General features: G+C 32.0%; 2 protein-coding genes and 1 pseudogene across 2 annotated transcripts; all 3 read left to right on the top strand.

Annotated features, from left to right (window-relative positions):
* The first annotated feature begins 1,570 nt into the window (after positions 1-1,570).
* LOC149878092 (E3 SUMO-protein ligase ZBED1-like) lies at positions 1,571-4,179 on the top strand. Its single transcript, XM_090073196.1, has 3 exons — positions 1,571-2,175; positions 2,821-3,403; positions 3,885-4,179. The coding sequence occupies exons 1-3, from the start codon at positions 1,739-1,741 to the stop codon at positions 4,068-4,070; spliced, it is 1,206 nt and encodes a 401-aa protein (XP_089929322.1). The 5' UTR covers positions 1,571-1,738; the 3' UTR covers positions 4,071-4,179.
* Positions 4,180-7,093: 2,914 nt separating this feature from the next.
* LOC149878091 (uncharacterized) lies at positions 7,094-11,921 on the top strand (annotated as a pseudogene).
* A 3,911-nt stretch (positions 11,922-15,832) lies between these two features.
* LOC149878090 (extracellular calcium-sensing receptor-like) lies at positions 15,833-17,143 on the top strand. Its single transcript, XM_090073032.1, has 2 exons — positions 15,833-16,862; positions 16,996-17,143. Exons 1-2 carry the CDS (start codon positions 16,056-16,058, stop codon positions 17,014-17,016), a joined length of 828 nt encoding a protein of 275 aa, XP_089929158.1. The 5' UTR covers positions 15,833-16,055; the 3' UTR covers positions 17,017-17,143.
* Positions 17,144-24,747: the final 7,604 nt, after the last annotated feature.

Genomic DNA, 24,747 nt, shown 5'->3' with positions numbered 1-24,747 from the left:
TAAACCTTTCAGTTTCTTTCATTTTTTTGATGTTTTAACCAAAAAAAGTACAAAACCAGTTTGAAAAATAATTACGCAGCCTTTAGTTTGAAAAATAACTGTGCTACCTTAAATTCGATTATATTTTGTCACATGGTATGACAGATCCTGTGAACTTGACAGGATGAGTTCGGATATTTATTTTTTAGCATAGAGCACACATATAAAACATCCTTCAAAGCTCAATTGCTGCCCGCGAGTTGAAGGCAGAGTGTTAGAATCACTTTGAGCGCAACTCCTCACCTATTAATAGAAATGGGAAAATTAGTAAAACTATGTTATGTTTCAGAAATGTGACTAGCTACATTTAATCGAGTACAGATTTTTATCATTAAAAAAAACTAATAGAAAGGTTAGTTTTATCCGTGATGAGAAAAATTTTTGAAGGTATACTGCTGGGTATTTTCAGTACCCAGCAGGATACCTTCAAAAAACTAGTCTCCCACTTCAAATGGTTGCTTTCAAAAAATAATGCTTGACAAAACTTGATTAAAAATAATTTTTTGTTTCGTTTTGAATAGTTTCATTTTCCAAGACAAGACGTAGATGCTTAAAGCAAGATAAAATTTGCAACTATTTAAAAAAATATTTAGCTTCATAAAAATTTGTGAGGCAAAAATACCGTTAAAAATATATAGAATCTAGCTTTCAGAGATCAATTTAAAAAAAATTCAGCTAGTAATCCATAAACTTCTTTAACATTAATAGTTTAAAACAATTTCAAAGGTTACCTGAATTTTTTTAAAGCTACCTAGGATATACAATCAGAGCCGGATTAAAGGGAAAGGGGGCAACCGGGGCGCTGGCCTGGGGCCTCCACAATAGGGGGCCCCCAACAAATTATGAAAAAAAAAAATTCAATGACATGCCTTAAATAAGGGTAACGATAAAAATAGATGTATAAGTTATTATATCTAATATAAAGTTTATGTAAACTTTGTATTTTAGAGATCACTTATATTTAATATATATATATTTGGTATATAAGCCAAATTCATATCGCATGGCTTGTAGGGAAAAAATTAAAAATGGTAGCAAATAAATAACAACAAACTTTTGCATGGTCTATTTGTTTCAATGTGAATGGTTTTGTTTGAATCAAATGTTAATCTATTTTATTAAAAATAGTGGTTTAAGTTGAAATTTGTGTCATTTTAGAAAAAATTGGTTTAAATTTTTGAAAAATCTTTTTTTAAATTCAAAGGTGGGCACTTCCGATAAAAGTTCCGATAATTATCGGATTAAGAAAAAATTATCGATTATCGGACTAACCTAACTATCGGACTATCGATTATCGGACCGGCAAAGTTGAACTTCCGATAAAGCGATAATTATCGGATCAAAGAAAAATTATCGTAATAAAATTTTTTTTTAAACTATCGGACTAAATTATTGGACCGACTCAAAACTATCGGACTAAATTATCGGACAGACTCAAAACTATCTGACTTCTATTTTTTAAAATGTTCATATATTTAATATTTTGCATTTTAAAATTGGGGCATTTTTCACGAAAAAGACGACATTTAGACAGCCTTCCGCGGCATTCTTGGACAGGTGGCGCGTAATTTGAACAATTTATAATAGTAACTCCGCTCTCGCTGGGTCCTTGCTGCATTCATTTCATCGTTCTGAGTATCACCAGAAGAGTCTGAGTGTCTCTGTGCTTTTAACAGCAGTTAAGTCTGCTATTATTAAAATGGACAGATTTTTTATCCCTTCTACAAGGCGGCCTTCTAGCGCCATGAGCCTAAGTGATGAAGAGCAAATCTGTGAAGGCACTACCAGTCGGGAAGTCAGCCCGTTAACACAGGAAAATGTCGCTTCTTTAGCCAGGACTGACACATCCAGTCAGGGGGACAACCAGATTGCCCATAACAGCGGAACCAGCAGGACCAGCTTGTCCGAGCCCCTGCCCTTTGTCTTACAGTACATCAAATCCTACTTTGGACCAGGCAAAGGCAGTTTGAAGATGAAGTGCAAGGCCACAATGTGCAACAAGGAGATCAGCTACGCAGCGTCCTCTTACAACAACCTCAAGGTCCACTACAAAACACAGCACCCTCTGGATTATCCGGCCTTCGTTGCTGCCCTGAGCGCCGGCTCCAAGCGTGGCAGACACTCTTCTGGAGCAAGGTATATTTAATTTTAATAGTTACAGGTTTCTTTAGTATAATATCTCCAGTATTAATGTATCTGTTGTAAAAAAGACTTCAGTATACAGGTATCTGTTGTATAATATCTTCAGTATACAGGTATCTGTTGTAAAATATCTTCAGGATACAGGTATCTGTTGTAAAATATCTTCAGTATACAGTTATCTGTTGTGCTGTATAATAACTTCAGTACACAGGTATCTGTTCAACAGATACCTGTGTACTGAAGTTATTATTCAACAAATACCTGTATACTAAAGATATTTTACAACAGATACCTGTATACTGAAGATATTTTACAACAGATGCCTGTGTACTGAAGTTATTATACAACAGATACCTGTATACAGAACATATTTTACAACAGATTCTGTTGTAAAATATGTTAAATGTTATATGATAAAAAATTTTTATCAGCAACTTCACATGTTTTATGTTACAGAATTTCCCATTTAATATGAAAAGGGAACAATTTTTTTCTGTACATGTTTGTAAAAAGGTTAGATTAAGAGCTGGATCCTTAACTTCGGATATGGATCTATATCAAAAAGTTTCAGATCTGGAACACTGATAGTAAGAAAGTCTCTTTAAATAGATTTGTTGTAAATTTTTTCTTTTTTTTCAGTGACACTTCAGAAGGTGGGGTCCTTCCTCCTGCGAAGAAACAAAACAGCATCGAGTACGCTTTGAAAGAGAAACTTGACCAGAAAAAGGCCCTTAATCTCTACTATAACTTCTTCATCAAAGACATTGTGCCCGCTCACCTGACAGACTCTCCTGCCTTGAGGGATTTTTTGAAACTGCTGAATCCAAACTTCATTGTCCCTTCCAGGAGGAAGCTCAGCAGGGACATAGCCGTGAGAGGAGAGGAGGCCAAATGCATCCTGACCAATCTCCTGGCAAAAGTCAGCTATGTGGCGACCACAGCAGACAGCTGGAGCGCCCACAACAGGGCCTTTATTGGAATGACAGTGCATTATATCGACCCTGTCAACCTCGACAGAAAAAATGCTATCCTGGGCATAAAGGAGATAAAAGTCCAGCAAACTGGTGCCTACCTCGCCAGGGTCATGCTTGACCTGCACCAGGAGTTCGGCATCTCCACTAAGGTCATCAGCACAACAACTGACAATGGTGCTAACTATGTTGCCGCCTGCAAGATCCTGCTTGGTGGATTTGCAGAGGAGGGTGAAGAGGAGTTTGAAGAGGTAGGCTAATCGTTATTGTAAAAAAAAAAAATTCAATGATTTAATTTTAAAGTTTCACTTTTGCTTATTGAACAGCCCAGATTGAGTAAGAAATGTTGCTAAAATGAAAAGATTTAATCAATTAAAATTTGATTAGTATTGGAATTATTTTAAGACAGGAATCTATATATTTGATAAAAAACCATACCCCCCCCCTTCCCCTTTGTGAACTTTTTTCCCCTTTTATATTTAAAAAAATATATATTTGTGTATGGTTCTGGGACCATATTCCCCCTGCACCCGGGGTATTTCCCAATATATAGACCCCTGATTTAAGAAGAGCTCATCCAATAAGAAATTTATTTGAATGTGGATCTCATCCATTCTTTTCTTTTTGAAAGAAATAGATTAGTTTAAACTATTTTAAATGTTGTTATTACCATACATATTAGTTATTATTACCTTATTATTTATTTATTTTCTAATTCACTAATGAATTCAGGAGGATTGTGACCCTGACCTTGACTCTGATGAGGCTGTTGTCATGACCATCTTGGTGGAGGACCTTCTGGAGGAGTGGATGGATGATGAGGTCTGCAAAGAGCTGCCCAAGCACCGCCGCTGTGCAGCCCACACAGTCAACTTGATGGCAACATCAGACATTAGCAAGGTGATTTTTTACACTTAAGTTTTAATAGAATATTTTAAGTTAAGTTAAGTATTATTTAATTATTTGTTACTAACTCTAACTTATCAATTTTTAAACGTAATTTTAAATGTTAATATAATTTCTAAGGTGCCAGGCTGGAACTATGGTGGGAGGGCTCCCTTCACTAAGACAGATGGGAAGGCACAGGCATTGTGGAATTGTCATAACAGGAGGACAGTGGCGGCCAATCAGATCAAGGAGGCCATCGGTAAAAAGCTCTAGACACCAGGGGTGACACGCTGGAACTCATACTACGATTCCTGTGCTGCTCTGCTTGAGGTGCTGGAGGACCGAGATATGATGGAAAAGCTGAATGCTGTAATGCTTAAGCAAAGCTTGCCTTATTTGTACAGTACTGATAAGGACCTGCTCGCTCAGTACTGCAAGATAATGAAACCGGTTGCAACATGCCTGGACACCCTGCAGTCTGAAGTGAATGCCTATATGGGCATTCTCCTGCCTACTATTAAGCTGATGAAGGACCAAGTAGCAGGCTTGAGGAGGGATAACAGCATTGTTGAGGGGCAGGCGTTGATAACATACCTGCTGGAGAACCCTCAAAATCCACGTGTGGCCTTGAAGGGGAGATTTGAGAAGATGTTTGAGGATAAGGACCTTCTAGTGGCCACTGCCCTCCACCCCCATTTCAAGCTAAGTGTGGTTGGGTATCTTAACCCAGCCTTGAAAGGTGACATCAAGAGGCAAATCGTCAAACAGATGGTGATCAGGGCCAGCCCTGGAGAAGAGACTGGTGGAGAGACTGGCCAGATGCAGAAAGAAGATGAGGAGGACCCCTTCAAGTACATGAGGGACGACGACGATCTGTTGGCAAGAAAGGGTGTCCTTGAGGAGGACATTAAAAAAGCTTACGATGAGTGGAACAGAATCAGAGTGAACAGTAAACTACGTGTCTCTTATGACCAGTTCCCCCTGCTCCACAGAGTTGCCTGGTTGGATATGTTCCTCAAGTACAACACCCTCCTCCCCTCCTCCGCAGGCTGTTCAGTAGTGGTTTAGATATCTTGAGGCCTAAGCGGTCGAACCTGACAGCCGACAACTTTGAAAAACTTGTTTTTATCAAGGGTAACCTTCCCTTGCTTTCTTAAAATAAATTTTTTGTACGTTTTTTATTTACAACTTTCTAAAATTTGTTGGAAAAATTACCATTCTCTTTTTTGTCGAAATTTTCTAATGCAAAAATTTTTGTGGTTATTTTTTTTATATGCTGGACAGCAATTTTTCTAAATACCACCATGGCATACTGCTTTGGGTGACAAGATAAACTATAACATGCATTTAGTTATTTATGTTTTTGATATTTTGAGATAATTATGATCGGAACATGCATTTTGGAGGTCAACATGTTAAAAAAAAACCTCAGAGGAAATTTTTTTATTCTGGAATTTTTTAACATTAATACACAAGATCTTTCAAGAGAAGAGATAATTTCATCAATTAATTTTTTTAAGTAAGATTATCGGACTTAAATTATCGGACTTAAAATTATCGGACTGGTCTTTTTTTTGAACTATCGGACTATCGGACTATCGATTATCGGACCGGTGAATCTGAAAAATTATCGGACTATCGATTATCGGATTAAGAAAATAAACTATCGGACTATCGATTATCGGATTAAGAAAAAATTATCGGGTGCCCACCTTTGTTTAAATGTAAATGGTTTAAATGTTAAACTTATTTTATCAAAAGTTTTTGTTTACTTTTTAAGTTATATAAGGTCAAAAAAGATCTAATCTTTGAATAAAGTAAAATGTGTACTGTGGCTCAAAGAAACTAGTAAATTAGTACGCATTTAACAGTTTTTATAAGTTATTATCCATATAAAAAGTTCAACATTTGGGTCAAACTTCTATTGGATAGCATTTATTTTCAATATACATTAGGAACAGCTTTAGAAAAAAGCTGATCATCAACATTTTAAACAGTGATACAGAGTCTCAAAAAAAGACTTCGGCTTTGAAAGTCATATAGGGTTTAGTCAGAAAGGGCATATAGGGTTATGAAATTGTCATATCCCTGATATGACAATTTCATAACCCTATATATATATATATATATATATATATATATATATATATATATATACAATTTCATAACCCTATATATATATATAGATATATATATATATATATATATATATATATATATATATATATATATATATATATATATATATATATATATATATATATATATATATATATATATATATATATATATATATATATATATAATTTACATATTTATAGTTATAGCATTTAAGTTATAGCAGTAACATTTATACTAAAATTTAATTTTTTTTAGAAAAATAATGTCTGATAGACATAAACCTTTTTGCAATTATGAAAGTGGATCTTCAAAGCGTAAGTCAGCTCAAGAAAAAGAGAAAAAAGCACAGAAAGTTTTTGCAAAATCAAGAAAAATTAGTGCCTTTTTTAGTAAACGAGATGGAGATTTAAATTCTTCAAAGTCACTACCTGGAACTTCAGCTATACTACCACCAGTTGAGGAGTTTCTATCGCAAGACATTGGTGACAATCAAACAATAGCAGAAGCAGATGAACAACAGGAAGCAACAGTAGCTATGATGACAAAAGCTGTAACAATTGAACTTGAACATGACTCTTTGCTTGGATTTGGGAATGATATTGATTTGTGGGCAGAATTAGCTTTAATGGATATGATAATATTTTGGGCAGAGAAGGGACCTACCTCGTTGTTGCAAAATTGTGATCAAGATCCACTAATGAAATATTCAATATCACAGAAACAGGAAAAACCTGATGGCCTAACCTTTTTTCGGAAATGTACCCCAAATTTGTTCCTACGAAAAACGACAAATAGTGAAACATGTCAACGTAATTGGTTGTGCTTTCCCTCACACACAGGAAAAGTATACTGCTTTATTTGCAAATTGTCTGGGCCCAAAAGTATCACTACTAATTTTTCAAGTTCTGGATTAGATACTCCAGAGTCCTGAAATGGTATTGCAGTCTGCAGTAGATGCCCTTTCTTCACTGAAAGCATTCGAGGAATCAAAACGAGAATGTTTTGCTCAATATGAAGAATGTGCAAAGAAATTATCTGGTTCAACTGAATATTCCCAAGCTCAACGTCGTCAGCGGAATAGAAATGTTTGGCTCAATCCATTGGGTTATGAAACTGGAGATGAAGTTGAGCAATCCCCAAATGATCAGTTTCGCTCAACAAGTTTTATCCCAATGAGTTTTATCCCATTTTAATGTCTCACTTAAAGACAGAATAAATGTTTACAAGAATATATGTGAGTATTATGGCTTTCTAAATCGCCTTGATGAAATGAAACCAAACGAAATAATGATGTCTGCGAACAATTTGGTTAACAAGTACAAGTCTGACCTTGAAGAAAGTCTCGGAAATGAGCTTGTTCAATTTTCAGCCCTTCTAGAGCTTTTTATGGATGACTATGATGGTAATGCAAATGTGCCCAAAGAACTTTTCTTTCACAAAATTTTAAATGCGAATAACTTCATCTCAAGTTTTCGAAATGTAGAAATCCTATTAAGGATGTACTTGGTCCTAATGGTCTCTAATTGTTCGGGAGAACGATCGTTTTCCAAATTGAAACTTATCAAAAACAGACTAAGGACCAACTTAGAGCCAAAATCGACTTTCTTAATTGACACTAATGAGCATAGTATCCGATTTACTACGGGAGATTAATTTCTCAGATATTGTGAAAACATTTGTTTTGCAAAATGCTAGAAATTGTTACATTTCTTTATAATCTAACAAATTTTTACAAAGTTGAACAAAACACATCTTTATATCATTATATGTTTCATGTCTATTGATTGTTTTTATTTGTCCATACATTGTTTTAGCATTAGCCCCAATTTATATGATGGTCAAACTTTATGCGGAGTTACTTTAGATTTTAACACATTACATTAGAATACAATTTTAGTACCGGAAACGGTACTAAACGTTAGCTATGCTTGCTTGAAAATCTTTCTCGAGGGCCCCCACAAATTTCAGTGCCCAAGGGCCACACAATTGTTTAATCCGGCCTTGTTTATAAGTGATACTTATAAATTATTGTAAAGTTCTATTTTTATGTTTTTCTCTTGTCTTTTCTTTATATTATTTACGTTATTGCGTTTTATTAGTGAATTACTATTTGCAATGACCAGGGTTTTTTGTAATATCTTTAACACGAAATGTATTGATATTGATATTGATTTACCAATAGTAAAAACTTGCTCAGAGAAAAAGTCGTGAAATCCAAAAGAAATTGCTGCTTTAATAAAACATTAAAAAATATATTTTAAAAAAGCCTTTAAAATTCATCTTTTTGCATGGTGATACAGTTTTTCACATACACACCAGCTCTTGTTTTTTGTTTAAGAAATCTCCGCACCAATAAATGGCAATTTCAGTTTTTTTATTTAAGCATAGGTTGTATCTTCTTGTGGTTGGTTGGCAAGGTTGGCACTTTCTGATGACTCCATTTAATTATCGGTTTTATTATTCTTCCTTAGATAGTTCGGTATCGTTTTTGTACCTTGCAGAATTAAACGTCTTAATGTGGTTTGCTTATCGTTACTAAAAGGTGGTTCAATTATGCCAATATATACTTAAATTGCTCGGAAAGTCGGAAAAAATAACATCTTTGTATAGTGTGTTTTCAATCAAGTAATGTTGGTTTAGGGGACATTGCAACCTGCTGATACAATTGCAGGAATTCTTATTTCGATCTGCAATTTCGGCGATGACTTTTTGGTTATTCCAGCTTATTACAGATTTTAATTTCCAAACTTTTTTGATGTTATTTTTGGTGGGTTGAACAATATAATATTACGCTTGCAACTATATTTCTTGCTGATTTTATTAGGAGTATTATCATATTATAACTTATAACTATAACCTGTTTTATTGAATGCTTGTTCATGACACTTAATCGCTTTGCGGAATATTTTCTCACTGGATGAAAGTCTCGATAATCTGCGTTCTAATGAAATGGGTATTTGCTTATTAATAATCGGAGAGTGGTTTAATTCCTTATGTATATAATTTATTTGATTTCCTGGCTTGCTATAGGGTTGATAAGTGGAATTCTTTAGGTTCAAAGTAATATCCGAGTAGTTAAGAATTTTTATGTTGCATTTAATGGTAAATTTTAATCCATATTCTTTAAACATTTTTGTGATCGTATTCTGAACTCTTTCTGATTCTCGGCCACTTTAACTTTTTAAAAACCGCCAAACCATCTTCTTTATGAGTACCTATAGATTTTTTTTTTATTACAAACTGATGAAAGCTTATCAAATAGGAAGATACTCTCTAATTTTCAAACTTCAGCTCCATCAATTCCACTCATTGCTACATCAAATAGACCATATCCATTTTTCATCCGTGTCTCAATTCCACGAAACAGAAGAGACTTTCCAGGCTGGTACACTATTCTTTTTTATTCAGCTGTAATACGTGTTTCTCAGTTAAGTACATCACAATTCTCAACTGTTCTTCTCTAATTCGTGGATAAAAATCTGTATTGCTTCACTAATTGGTATATATATATATATATATATATATATATATATATATATATATATATATATATATATATATATATATATATATATATATATATATATATATATATATATATATATATATATATATATATATATATATATATACATATATAGTTCTTTCAAATTGTATTATACAAAGTTTCCTTCAAAATCAAAAACACCAGTAGCCCACAAATGGAAAGAACTTGGCTCAATTCTTCAAAGACAATTGCCCACTTATTTCCATCCAATGTAAAATGAAAACATCTTAAAGCAGATTCCGCCCTTAATCGAGCAGCGATTGTCGGCCAATTCATCTAGCCAATACATATTCAGAAATTCTTCCTATATGTTCGAGGAAGCTTTAAAAAAATCCGGTTGCAACCAAAAGATTACATACATTCCCAACTTCCAACCCAGAAATAAAATAAAATACATCATCAGCGAAAAAAACAGCATCAGCAAAACCAGCATCTGGTTATCAAGCCACTGAAAATCTTTTAACATTAAAAAGTACAAGAACTTTACTGAATTATTTAAAGAAATACGGAAAATAATAGAAGAAAATTTTACACCTACTGTTAATGGAAAATTAATAAGCTCTGTAAACCCGGCCACAAAAAATTACCTAAACGAACAAGGCTTGAGATATCACAATTTTATAATAAAAATTTTTTTTGTATATTAAAATTTTATTTAACCAATAAAAGTTAAATAAATTTTGTTTTATTTTGTAGCCGGTGTAGCGTTTTTAATTTACTGCCATTAAAATTTTACTGCGCAGCAAAATTCCAACGTAAAAATTTTACTGCGCAGTAAAATTTAAACTTTGGAATTTTACTGCTATCGTTATTTTTTTACTGACTTTTTTAATATACAGTTTCTGGCGTTTATTTTTTTGGCGTTTTCATGATGTACAAAAATATTAACTTTCATGATATCAGGAAATACTTGAATGACAAAAGGTTTCCTGAAGGTGTAAATGAGAAAGGAAAAAAGGCAAACTTTAAAAGGCAATGTAAAAACTTTGCAATTATAGACAACAAATTGATGTATTGCAAAAAAAATATTGGCATGGTAAGAAAAACTTTTTAACTAATTCAAAATTTCAAAAAGTATTTTAACATTTAAAACATTTTTTAGTTCTAATTATTGTTTTTATTTAAATGTCTAAAAACAAACTTTTGTTTCTTGAAGTTGATTCTGGTAATAGATCGAGAAGAGCAACTAAACATAGTTAAAGAAGTTCATGAGGGTCTTGGAACTTCAGAGAAAGCTGTTGCATTAGCCGGTCACCTTGGCATTAATGCTGTTAGAAAGCAAATATCTTCAAGATTTTTTTGGCATTCAATAGTGGAGGATATCACAAAGCATATAAATCAATGTGAGCGATGCCAGAAAACCTCCAACAGAAATCTTAAAGTATCTCCTGCTTTAAAACCTGTTAAAGTGGAACAACAAGTAATGAAGCAAGTTGGTGTGGATTTAATTCAATTACCTGAATCGAATGGATTCAAATTTGTGATTGCTCTTATTGATTATTTTTCTAAATGGACTGAAGCCGAACCTCTAAGAAACAAAACAGCAGTATCAGTAGTATCCTTTCTCTATAAGGTTATATGCTGACATGGTTGTTTTAAAACACAAATCAATGACCAAGGTTGGGAGTTTGTAAACTCTGTATCCATTGCATTACATGACATGACAGGTACCCAGCAGCATGTTGCCTCGGCTTACCATCCACAAGCCAATGGCCTTGTAGAGAGACAGAACCAAACAATTAAGAAAGCGATCATTAAGGTCTTAAATGAAAATTTTCAAAATTGGGCGTCAGTTTTAGATGGAATCCTTTTTGCTCTACGTGTTAAAGTGCATGATTCAATGGGGTACTCACCATTTTTCCTTATGTATAACCGACAACCCTGCTTTCCAATCGATGTAAAATACATAGATAGACTCAATGATGATGAATATAATCCTGTATATGATAAAGAGGTTTTACAAAAACTTCAGAAATGAAAAGAGGAATTGAAGAAAAAGCCATGAAAAATATTGTTTGTTCACAAAAGAAACAAAAAATTGACTATGACAGAAAGCATGCAACAGCACCAAAGTATTGTATTGGTCAAAAAGTACTTTTAAGAAATCTTAAAAGAGATGATAGGAATGGTGCAAAAATGACTTTCTCGTGGCTGGGTCCATATGAGATTCTTGATATTTTATTAAATTCTACATGCTTATTAAGGAACATTAAAGGGGATAACACATTGCAAAAAAAATATTCTCTACATCATCTTAAACCATTTATTGAAAAGGAAAGTAATTCAAAAATGTCTGAATCATCTTCAGAATGTGGTGATAAAGATGAATTTCAACGCCACTTCAACCTAATGAAACATCCCTCCAAAGATATTCGCCAGAAAATTGCTGAAAAACTTGCTCTCAAAATACTTGTTATGCCAGATCTCATTGATGGAAAAGAAAATGGTGTACCTTTGAAAATGCATGCATGCAAATCTTATGGAAATTGTTTTTTTCGAGCAATTTTGTTTTTGCTCGAAAAAAACAATATCCATCAGATTTGCATGCATGCATTTTCAAATAAGTTTGTTTTTTTTAATTGCTTATTTTAACTTGATATATAGCGTTACATTACTCTTAAGAGTTTGGTCTTGTTAAAGTTATCTATTTGTTGAAACATGAAGGAAATATTTATAATATAATGATAGCCGACTAAAATGATTAAGAATATTTAGTTTTGTTTAGTTTTCATTTGGTATTAATGACGGTTGTATTAAAAAATCTTCAAAAAAATTTTGAAATTTTATAATTCGACTATTTAAAAATATGGGTAAAAAACCTTCTTTAACGGTTGCAAAACTTTCTGAAATAATTACATTGCATAAAAGAAAGTTATTTAGTTCGTAAAATTTGAAAAAAATTACAAGTTGCCAGAAGTACTGTACAAGATACCATCAAACGATGGAAAGAAACAGGCATTTTTGAAGACAAAAAAAAATCTGATAGACCACGAAAGACAACAAAAGCTTAAGATAATAGTATAATATTGATGAGTAAAAGAAATCGAAGACTTACGGCCCCGGAAATAACTTCAGGCTTTAATAGGAGTCATTCAAAATCTATTTAATTAACCACTACGAAACGACGTCTTAGACAAGCAGGACTTTTTGATCGTATAGCAGTCAGGAAACCGTTGCTACGGATTGGAAATAAAAAGAAAAGGTCACAATGGGCTATAGATCACCAAAATTGGACAGAAGAAGACTGGGGAAAAGTACTATGGACCGACGAGTCCAAATTTGAACTGTTGGGACAAAGACGTAGAATTTGCATCAGAAGAACAACAAAAGAAAAAATGATCCCAGAGTGTTTAGTGCCGAAAATCAAGCATGGTGGTGGGTCAGTTATGGTATGGGGATGTTTTTCTTCAGCTGGTGTAGGTGACCTAGTTAAAATTTAGGGTTTTATGAAAAAAGAACAATATAAAATAATTCTAGAAAACAATGCTATACCTTCTGGCTTAAGAACTATTGGTCGTGGTTTTGTTTTTATGCAGGACAATGACCCTAAACACACCTCAAAATTATGTAAGAACTATGTAAAGGAACAAGAGGATAATTGTGTCCTCAAAAACATGACCTGGCCGGCCCAATCACCAGATTTGAACCCAATAGAGTTACTGTGGGAAGAATAGGACAGAAAGGTCAGACAAAAATGCCCAACATCCAAAGAGCACCTGTGGCAAATATTAGAAGAATCCTGGTTATCAATTACAACCGAAATAATAAATAAATTAATAAATAGGATGCCACAGATCGCAAAAAAAGTGATAAAAACTCGTGGGCTATTTTTTGACGAAAAGACAGTTTACTAATAATAATGTTGTTAGTATCTTTTTTATTTCATTTTTTGTCTTTTTTTTTCTTAAATAGTAACTATATGTATCTTTTAAAAAATAAATATGATATTTGAATTTTATTGAAATAATTATGGGAGTTTGAATTAAAAAGTTAAACAAAATCCAAGTGTCCAAACTTTTGGCCTGCATTGTATGTGTTCGCGATCTGGTTGTGAAACACATGAAACAGAACCCTGCTCCAGTCTCTTATTAGGATATTTAGGTGATGACGTGGAAAGTTATCTCGCCAAAAGTGACATGGCCGCAGATGGTATATGGGCTACAGATGTAGAGATTCTTGGTACTGCAAATCTTATTGGAATTGAAATAGCGGTGTGGTCATTCACAGGACAAAAACTATCATGGCTAAAATATCCAGCTTCCACTAAACTTGATCAACTAACATCTCATACTATTCTTTTAGAAAATAAAAACAATAATCATTTTAATGTTGTTTTGTCACTAAAGACTTTAAAGTGAGAAAAATTTATACTGAAATAAAATATTGTTGGTTCCACTTGTTTTTCATGTTATTTTAGAAGTATATACAGTCCTATTGGAAGTATATCTGAACCCATTTGTCAGATATATACGTCAATAATTTATGGCCTTTAGTTATTGGTAAACTTATTTGATATATGTTCCTAAATGTAAAATCTTCTAATGCTAAGAATAAGGGAAAATGCATAACTTTACATAAAAAAGTGAATCAAAATCTAGCCTGGAAAGTAAACTATCATTTAATGTATGCATTAAATAATAAAAGTTTCATTAAAAGAAAAATTGAAGTACCCTTAGTTTTATAAAACATGTATATTTTTACCCGCCCCTCCCAAAAACTTTAACATCTCTTCTTTTCTTGATGACAGTAAAAAAATAACGAGCGCAGTAAATTTTTAACATTAAAATTTTACTGCGCAGTAAATTTTTAACGTTAAAATTTTACTGCGCAGTAAAATTATAGCGTTAAAAATTTACTGCGCAGTAAAATTTCAACGGAGTAAAATATTAACATGACACCGGTTTCGTTCGTTCTTGGTGATGAGTGGCGTGATCATCGAGATTTCAAACAAACGCGATTAAAATTGTCGACTTTGGTGAAAATATTCATTAAGTCAAAAGTAACGATTGTGAAACATAATCCATTTAAGTTTTTTTTTATTATCTGCCGTTTGAATTTGATGAAAACGCATTACAAATTAATGTAAACTCAATCTCATAAAGCGATTATTATTATTTATTTTAAACATCATTACTGTTATTTTAAACGGATGAAATCTTTTATTTCATTACTCGCTACAAAAGGTCTCATTGATTTAAGAGAAATAACTTTTTTAAAGCGAAAGACTAACTTAACAAAAACTCTCAGGGAAAATATTCACATGTGTATTAGGGTGGCGAAGCTGAAACGCGAGGAGGAAGAGGGGAATGGGTCTTAACATTTTTAAGCCAGTTAAATATTCTTTAAGATCTTATTAAAAGCATTCCAGTATTTCCTTTTTATAGGTTGAATGTTACACAAGCCATAAAGATAACAATACCACACACCAGGTGTGTCTAGATAATAAACACCCTATTACTCACACTTTAAAAAAAAATGCCACTAAATATTTGAACAGTTTTACATCTTTTCGGTACTAAAAATGTCTTCTTTTGACTTTATTGTCATTTGTATTTCCTAAACTTGTCAATGCTGGACAAGTTCAAAAAGTATTTTATCACCGCCATTTTTGTTGCTTTTTTGATATCAGAACCAGAAATATATAACTCCAACGTAGTGTGCATTTTGTTTCTGTTACCAAATTTCCTAATAAATAAAAAAATAGATATTAAAAAATAATTGCCAAAAATGACGGCTGACGGTTATAAGTAGGAAAGGCTGACTGTTGTTAAGTAGGAAAAGTGTGTTTTACTCTTTTGCAAATCTTGCGGACATACTGATCTATAGATCCAAAGATTATGATGTAAAAAATGAGCTTTAAAGTAATTTAATTTAAGAATACCTTCTTATTATTGAGCATTATTATCATTCAACATAAATTATGCATTATAATTGTTATCTTGTATTCGTGTTTTTTGTGGTAAACTTGTTAAAAAAAGGATTTTGTTCTTTAAAATAAAATACAATTCATTATAAACACATATTGTAAAAAAGGAAACAACATTTTAAATGAGGACTTCAAAACAAAGCACATTTCTTTAAAGATGCACATTTTTATTAATGGAAAGAAATTACTAAAAACATATTGAAAGAGGATTGAGCTATTTGTGGTAAAAGTAATTTTTTTATAAACGCACATAGTAAAAGAAGGATTGCTTTTTTTTTTAGCAAAAAAAATTTCTTTAATAATCTTTTAAAAAAAGGATTTAGATTTTTTTTTCGAACAAAACAAGAAGCAAAACAAGTCTAAAATTGTACAATTTTATACGAAGAAAGACATCAGTGAACTCAATCTAAATTGTGGAGAAATGTTTAACAAAAATATCTTTGTTATACAAAAATTAATTCTGTTTACAACTACATTTATATTACTGTGTCTTAGTGACACGCTTTGTATTAGATGTATGGATAAAGAAGTCCGAAGCAAAATTACTGGTGAGTTTTTAATAGCCGGCATATTTCCAATGAACTGTACTGTGGCCAGTGAGATCGATTACAGATCCATCGGATGGATGGAAGCATTGAAGTATACAGTTGATGAGGTAAATAGATTGCATAGCAGGAACATATTTGGCTACGCAATATACGACTCTCATGACGTTTCTAACTATGACATGACAACGGATGCTGTTACAAACGTATTACTTTCCAGTAAAAACTACAGCATGTGTTCTTGTTCCAATACTTATGACAACTTTTTAGGTTTTGTAGGTCCAGCGGAATCATCAAATTCCATTTATGCTCACGAACTAGCGTCATATTTTGGAAAAATTCCAATCATAAGTTACGCTGCAACAAGTTTGGAATTAAATGATACAGACTTTTACCCAAACTTCTTTCGAACAGTTCCTTCTGATGCATCTCAAGCGCAGTTTATCGCAGATCTGTTAAATAAATACCACTGGACCTACATTTCTGTAATAGCAATGGATAACTCGTACGGAAGAGCAGGAATAGATCGGTTCAAAGAAGAGTTCACAAAAAACTCTGACAATAGTATCGATTTAGATATAATACTCCCGGTGCTTTATGACGAGAAACAGTATGCTGACATTCTTGAGCGTTTAGATAAAAGCAAAGCAAAAGTAATAGTGGTTTGGTCACAATTTGTTCAGGTACGGAATTTTTTACAGCTGGCGCAAAAAAAAGAAATGTTAATTAGTCGATGTTTGATCTTGAGCGAAGCAGTTGGTAAAAACTCCTGGTTTTTGACACAGAATAACATGCTTAACAATAGAATTTTTTTAGTGGCTCAAACTGAGGGAATAGACGAGGATTTCAAACAACACTTTTACAGTCTCAATTATACAAACTCAAGTCAGTGGCTGAAAGTAGCATTTGAAAAACACGGAGTAAACGATAATACGCCAAACTTTAATGTTGGAAATATTTCAAAAACATTGATTGGTAAACCTCAACCAACAACAGTGGTATTTTTTTTCTTTACATAAACAATTTAGTGAGAAAAGGAATTGATGTCACCCATTATAACACATTAAACAATTCAATTTACTACTCACTATTATTGTCAGTCTATTATAAGAAAATTTCATTGTTTTTTATTTGATATTTCTTACCACTTTTTTCTCTTGCAATAATACTTCTCAATCAGAAAATTTAACACCAACATGTTCTTGACACAGTGTTAAAGAGGTTATGTTTTAAAAGTTTTATATCATTCATTTACTATATAATTAACGACTTCAAATGATTGATTATTTCCCATCAATACTTTAGTTAAAAAGCAAATAAACATCTTTTTTTGTCCCATAATTACTAGTATTAACAATATGCTCTTAGCGGCACTCTGTTTGTTCAAAACGCAGTAACAGTTTTAGTAAAAGCATTTTTCGAATACCAGAATAGTTATTCTAGTACATTTTCACCAAATACTTACCAAACCATTGAAAACAGGACCAGGTTTAATGAGAAAATAAATGACGTTAGTTTCTCTTTTCTAAATAACACAAAGACCTTCAGCTTCCATTCCAAGTATCATTTTGCGGCATCAGCTTCGTTCGAACTGTATTCTCTTAACGAATCTGACTTTGTATTGGCTGCTTCGTGGACTTCTTCGAATTTATCTGATAGTAGACTTGAAATTAAAAATAATGAAACTGTGAAACTTTACGAAATAATTTCCAGTTGTTCAATACCCTGCCCTCCAGGACAAAAAAAAGTCTATTGGACAACCAAATCAAGCTGCTGGGAATGTGAGCAGTGCCCAAAAAATTCAGTAACGGACCTCTCAAACTGGATTAATTGCGTTGCGTGTGCTGTTAATGCTGATAATTATTCAAATATAGATCAGAGTGATTGCATAAAGCTCAATCGCAGATACTGGAAATTAGGTAGCAGCGAGTATTTAAAGTACCAAGTGTTAGTTTTATTGGCCTCTGGTATTGGTGGTTTAATTGCAGTGCTTTTCATAGCTACATTTATTATAAAAAAATTAACCCCGATTGTCCGTTCTTCTAACTACAAACTATCATTAACCCAAATGACGATGCATCTTTTTTGGTTCATCTTACCTCTTCTAGCATTTGGTGATGAGACTGAGTTGAAGTGCTATATAAGAATTTATTTTAGTAGTTTCTTACACATTGCTATAATTACGATTGTATTAGTTAGAGTTACTCGTCTCGTAACAATTTTCAATCTTGGTATTAGTTGCAAGCTGTCAAAGAAAGAAATGCTGTACGTCAGATCCAGAGTAGTGATATTGCTGACATTCTTTCCCAGCGTTTATGCAGCAATAATTTTTGTTGTGCATTACAGCAAGTACAAAGTAGAGACTTCAGATGTGAGAGATACGGAATTGTTCACTGTGCACAAACAATGTAACTCATCCAGTTTCTCATTGGTTTACTTATGTTACTCGTTCATTTTGTCAATAATATGCGGCTTTCAGACATTGAAGGGAAAAAATCTGCCGTGGAAGTATAACGAAACAAGTTATATTGTCTACTCTTTGCTTTTATCGAACATAACCTTGAGTATAATGGTTGGGCTCATCCAAAGTAACTTGGCTTGGTCGGACTTAAAGTTTGCTCATTGCATATTAATAATTGCAACAAACTTTCTTTTGATGAGCATTTCGTTTATCAACAAAATAAAGATCATTTGGACGGACCCAAACAAAAATTCTCGAGCAGAGCTTCGGAAAGTAAGTTTTGAAAGCATCTTTTCAAACGACTCTCAGAGTTCTAATCTTTCAATTCAAAACAAATCAGAGATGAATTATCCAGTCGTTACCAATAGTGCTACTTCATTTAGTTTAAACGAAGTCAGCAGTAATGCAATATCAAATATTGACCTAAGAAATGTTGATTCAACTGATTTTAGAACTGATGCTGGAGCAAAGGAAACGGCTCTTGACTATTCTTTGTGTTTTAATTCTGCGAACACGAAGGACAAAATGATTTTTGAGAATGAATTTGTATAGATAGCTCGACTCCTCGTCTAATCACTGTTGAAAAATTTTTCTAACAAAAATGATAGTAACAAATGAGAAGACTAGTTATAAAACAAAACGTGCTTTAGATCGATAATTACTAGAAAAAAAAAGAAAATGATCGCCGTATTCCGCAACATGTAGAAAACGTTCCTTTTTCTATAACTCGTAATTACATCAGGTATTATGTTTGATTGTATTGTTGTTTTTCTGAAAGAAAAATTGGAACTTAATTAGTTTTAACAAGGCCTTTTTTTTCGGGTAGCCATGTTTGATTTTTTCGGGTAGTTACGTTTGATCGCGAGTTTTTATTTTTTTAACAACTCTCATGTTAATCAAGCGCTAGACCTCAATTTCCATTTCATGTAAATTTAGGTTTTATACCTTTTAACATTTTACATTTTACATTACAGTTTACTAAGTCGCATCCTCAATCGATAAACTCCAAACATGGAAAAACATATTTAAGTTCTCAATCGAACTACCAGAAGCCAGGAAATGCAAAGATTTGTTCTATACTTACAAGCTACAACATAATCTTTCACCCTCAATCTACATACATACATTAAATACATGTTTTCATCACCAGCCTAAAATGCTTTATTCTCAATTGTCAAGCTGTAACCAAAGGATACAATTAGTTAAAAAAGAAGATCAGTGGAAAAATAAGCGCCATTAGTACTAACTCATGTTGCATGAATAAAAAAAAAAATTAGTTAATTTACTTTATGAACTTTTTTTATTAAGTTGTTCTGGCAACTTCTTTGGCGTTCCAACTTTATTAATCCAACTTTACTCATACACACACACACACACATACACACACACACACACACACACACACACACACACACACACACACACACACACACACACACACACATATATATTTTTAGGTTTTTCCCACACCTTTTTTCACTTTTGGGCATTTGTTTTTGACATTCCATATTCATTTCATAAAAGTTCAATAAGGGAAAGAATGGATGATTGGTCATGGATTTCATCAAGTTTGAAAACTGTCTTTCAACTATAGTTTGAGTCTTGGCACATACGTAAATATATAAATATATAGATAAATGCATATGCACACAGATGTGTGTATATGTATGTATGTATGTATGTATGTATGTATGTATGTATGTATGTATGTATGTATGTATGTATGTATGTATGTATGTATGTATGTATGTATGTATGTATATATGTATGTATGTATGTATGTATATATGTATGTATGTATGTATGTATGTATGTATGTATGTATGTATGTATGTATGTATGTATGTATGTATGTATGTATGTATGTATGTATGTATGTATGTATGTATGTATGTAAAATTCTGATTTAAAAATAGCTAAATGTAAACCACAAGAGAAAGAAGCAGTTGCTTTTGAAAACGAGTTTTTTACAAAAAATGTGAAAAGTATGCGGCATCTCTAACAGATATAAAAATATATAAGAATATAAAAAAGGATATAAAAAACATGAAAAATTTTTTTCTCACAATGATGCATGCATATAATATATATAGAATAAAGAAAGATGAGCACAAAAATGTCTATCACTAGCTTGATTACAACGAACCATAATAGGGTTAGTAATAATATAAAAAGCAGAATAAATGCCTAAGGTTTATTATAGGTATACTTTATCAAGGTCGGTTAAAATTTAAGCAATGGCTAACTTTTAAAGCGTTTCTTTTAAGGATTGTGTTCATCCTTTGCTATAAAATTTTCGCCTTTTTAATCGCGGAATGGTTTGCCGAACTTTGTAATAATATTTTTGCGAAATGCGAAACACCATATAGTATTTCGCTAACAACTTCTTGTCATTATTATTGTTAGTATTGTTATAACATCTTTATTTATGGGATTGGTTGAGTTCAATGCAATATCATGATTTTAACAATTTTTATCCTGCATTGAATGGTGATATTTAATCCATGGCCTTTAAACATTTTTGTTATTATTTTCTTTACTTCATCTAATTCTGGATCACTTAAAACCACCTAAAAAACAAAAATATTTTTTAATGCCTATTCTTTTTTTCACAAACGGATTATAGTTTATCTAGTAGGAAGATACCCACCAATACACATTTTAAGCACCATCTAATGCACCAATTTTTACAACAATTAGACGACGTCCTTTTTTTATCAATGCCTCAATTTCGCGGGATTGGAGGAATTTTTTAGAGTGATATGTTTTTCCTTTTTCTTCAGCTTCAATACAATAGTTTTTCTCAGGAAAGGACATCCTTATTTTCAGCAATTTTTCACTAATAGATGGTTAAAATTCTTTAACATTGAAAACGATGAATTTATGAAGGTTCTTCTCCTGTGTACTCTTTAACTAACTAATTATGCTCTGCATTTTTTTCGATTTTTCAAAATTCAAAGCGACTCTGAAATTTTTAATTATATCTAAAAAAATTACGCCTTTTTTGCCGAACTCATTTTTTTTGCAGAATTTTTTACCCATACCCTTGGGTTGTTTGCATAGTTCTTATTGTGGTCTATAAGTATTTTAAAGGCATGAGCTGCCGCTTTGATGTGAGTTTCATTTAAATCAGCTGCACCTGTCATGATTTTTCTACAAAATTATCGAGAAAGGAACAGACCCAAATGAGCCATTCTGCATATGCATTAACAATCTGCAGTGTCCTATTAACTAACTTTCTCTAACTGAAACCACCCAATACAAAGCCTTTATTTCTCCTGACTTTTTGAACAATACAGTAAAGTATATATATGAAAGTGGGCTATGTAAAATTAAGACCTTTATTTTGTGCCCACCTTGTAAAGATATTTTTCTTAAAGTTTGTGTCAAAAATGCTTTTAAGTAATTTTCTTTTTTTGTAACTTTTGTAAGTTCGGATGCTCCTCGTATCTTTGTAGCAGGACGAATGATTCCATACGGTCGGCGAGTATGTTTCATCGGAAAAGTCATCAATAATCCAACGCTTAACGAAACAACTTTTCTCCTCTCTTTCATTCCCGAGCAAGAGAATTTTAATATCGCTCGTTTGCGATCTTAAACAGCTTCGTGTGTCGTTTAGCACGATTAAACAGCTTCGTGTGTCGTTTAGCACGATTAAGAATTTACTTCAAACAGCTTTGATTCTTACACAGAATAAAATGTTAAAACTTTTACCGCACACTTTCGATTCTTATGAAAGGAATAAAACGTATTTATGTTTATCCATTATGAAGACCTTGTTTTTTGTGTTAGGGGGGGTGTTAAGTAAAAGTAAATATTTACTTTTTAAGAGGAGGTTTTTTATCAGGGAATTTTCATCGGTTTCGTTTTATTGGCGTGCCTTAAATGTAAAAAAAATTTGTTTAAAACAAGTACTTAGCATTAAGGTATTTCCCACTACTTTAACGATCGAATACAAATTCTATCTTTACATTACGTTTTGTATATAAGATGATGTATTTTATTGATATTTCGATATAATAATAAATTTGGCTCGGCATGGCACAATAGTATTTTGGTCATGCCAAAAAATCATTTTTTTATCAGTTAAAGCTGATAGCTCTTATTAAGCTTGTATTTTCTGGTTTGAGAAAGAAAAAAAATTATGTCAGGATATGAAACCTTTAAGGTGGTAGAGCACAAAAAAGACACTTTTCATGAAAGATTTAAAAAATAGTTTTAAAAATATGCAGAAATGCTTCACTAAGAGAAATGAAATGTTTTTGCAAAAAAAAAAATTTGAAAAACTTTACCAAAAACCCATAATGGCGCAAAAACAGTGTAAATAAAGATCTAATTCTTATGTTTTCAAAACACGTTAACTTGAATTAGACTTAAGAACCATTAATTAAACTTTGCAGATCTGTTAATGAACTTATTTTATTCCATTTAACAGATAGAATTTTAATTAGTCCTTTTATATGTAAAGATATGACCTATTTTTTAAGATAAGTTAAATTTAGTACGATTTACAAGCAGTTTAAAGAAGTTAAAACTAAAAATAATGAGTTTTAAAAACAATTAAATAAAATCTATCTGTCAAATGAATTCTAATGTTGTTAGGAATATGTCCTGAAAATTTCAGAACAAAAGCTTTATTCAATCAGAAAAAATCATGTTTTGAAATCTTGATAAAATATGAAAAACTCAACTTGCAGAAAAAACAAAAATAAGTACAAAATAAAGAAAAACAAAATTCTCAAAATTCAAATTTCTTTAAAAGCAAAGTTGATAAATAAACAATAAAAAGCATGATAGACACAACAAAAAGACAAATTAGCTTGCAATTTTGCTCAACGTATATAATAAACGAGGGTATGTTTGTGGTTGCTATGGCGTTGCTAAGGTAAATAATTTTGCAAATGTAGATTTTTAACATATTTCCAAAAATAGTTTCAGTTTCATACTAACATCAAAAGAAAGAGGATAAAATTTTAAATAAGATGAATGAAAAATTTTTTTTTTCATATTTTGATCAAATATTTGTATTTTAATTGTGCTCTACCACCTTAAGCACTTTCACACCTGCAATATTGTTGTCTCTATCGATTATGGCATTTATTCACATATATTTAAAGTAATCATAGGCTAAAAATCCAGCTTGGTAATAAGTAAAGCTATCCTTCGTTATCCTTCGAAATCTTTATAAGATTTCAACAAATAAATTTCTAGCTTTTCTTCTAAATTTGGAAATGTCTGAAGTCACTATTTTTACAGCCAATGTTTAGTGAAAAGTTATACATTTTTAGATGTTTACCGTATATACTCGCGTATAAGTCGAGAAATTTTGGACGAAATATTTACTCTAAAACAGCAATTCGACTTTATGCGGATCAGAAAAAAAAAAATTTATTCCTAGAAATTTTTTTTCGTATTTCTTATTTTTTGATTAAAAAATGTTTATTGAAGTGCTGTTTTAGAGAAAATATTTCGTCCAAAATTTCTCGACTTATACGCGAGTATATACGGTATGTTAGGCATTTTTAATCTGTAGCACTATGTGCTTTTAGTCATAATATACTGGAGCTTCTTTAAGTTGCATTTTTTATCCAGAATTTTTTATTCATCTGTAAAATGTTTTGCAAAAAACCTGCTTTGTGTTGTTTACATTAACAAGATGAGAGGATTTACTTAATTTCTGTTGCATTTCTTTTATGCTCTCTTTCAGCAATTTATTTTCTAAACGGTAACTTTGTGGGGTTAATTTTACACGTTCTGGTGCAGTTTTAGATATTGGAGCTCTAAGTTCAGCTGGAATAAGTAATTTATCACTATTTTTTTGAAAAGTAATTTATCACTATTTTTTTGAAAAGATATTTTTTCTTGAGACTGAAGACATTGGTATGCTTTACAAATTTCATTGTCAGTAATAAAAACTTCAAATGAAAGAGATTGGAAATGTTCGATATGGTTTAAAGGTAAATAACTATTAAATAATTCACATTTTTTAGGTATAACATTAAGAAGATATACATAAGAACTAACTAATCTATTTGTAATACCTGGGCACATCATATATTATAACGAAATTGAAATAAGGTTAAAAATAGTTGTATTAAACATTGATC

The sequence above is a fragment of the Hydra viridissima genome, unplaced genomic scaffold (genome assembly GCF_058129835.1).
Source record: "Hydra viridissima isolate aposymbiotic clone 2 unplaced genomic scaffold, HvirCarnegie_v1 scaffold_15, whole genome shotgun sequence".
Lineage (NCBI taxonomy): Eukaryota > Metazoa > Cnidaria > Hydrozoa > Anthoathecata > Hydridae > Hydra > Hydra viridissima.
This window is presented reverse-complemented; position numbering and strand designations above follow the sequence as displayed.

Excerpts from the sequence above, each read along its gene's own strand:
- LOC149878090 (XM_090073032.1), top strand. The coding sequence starts at position 16,056 with ATGTTTAACAAAAATATCTTTGTTATACAAAAATTAATTCTGTTTACA. Across the intron at positions 16,863-16,995 it reads TTTGGTCACAATTTGTTCAG|TGGCTCAAACTGAGGGAATA; the intron begins GTACGGAATTTT and ends GAATTTTTTTAG.
- LOC149878092 (XM_090073196.1), top strand. The coding sequence starts at position 1,739 with ATGGACAGATTTTTTATCCCTTCTACAAGGCGGCCTTCTAGCGCCATG. Across the intron at positions 2,176-2,820 it reads AGACACTCTTCTGGAGCAAG|TGACACTTCAGAAGGTGGGG; the intron begins GTATATTTAATT and ends CTTTTTTTTCAG. Across the intron at positions 3,404-3,884 it reads GTGAAGAGGAGTTTGAAGAG|GAGGATTGTGACCCTGACCT; the intron begins GTAGGCTAATCG and ends TAATGAATTCAG.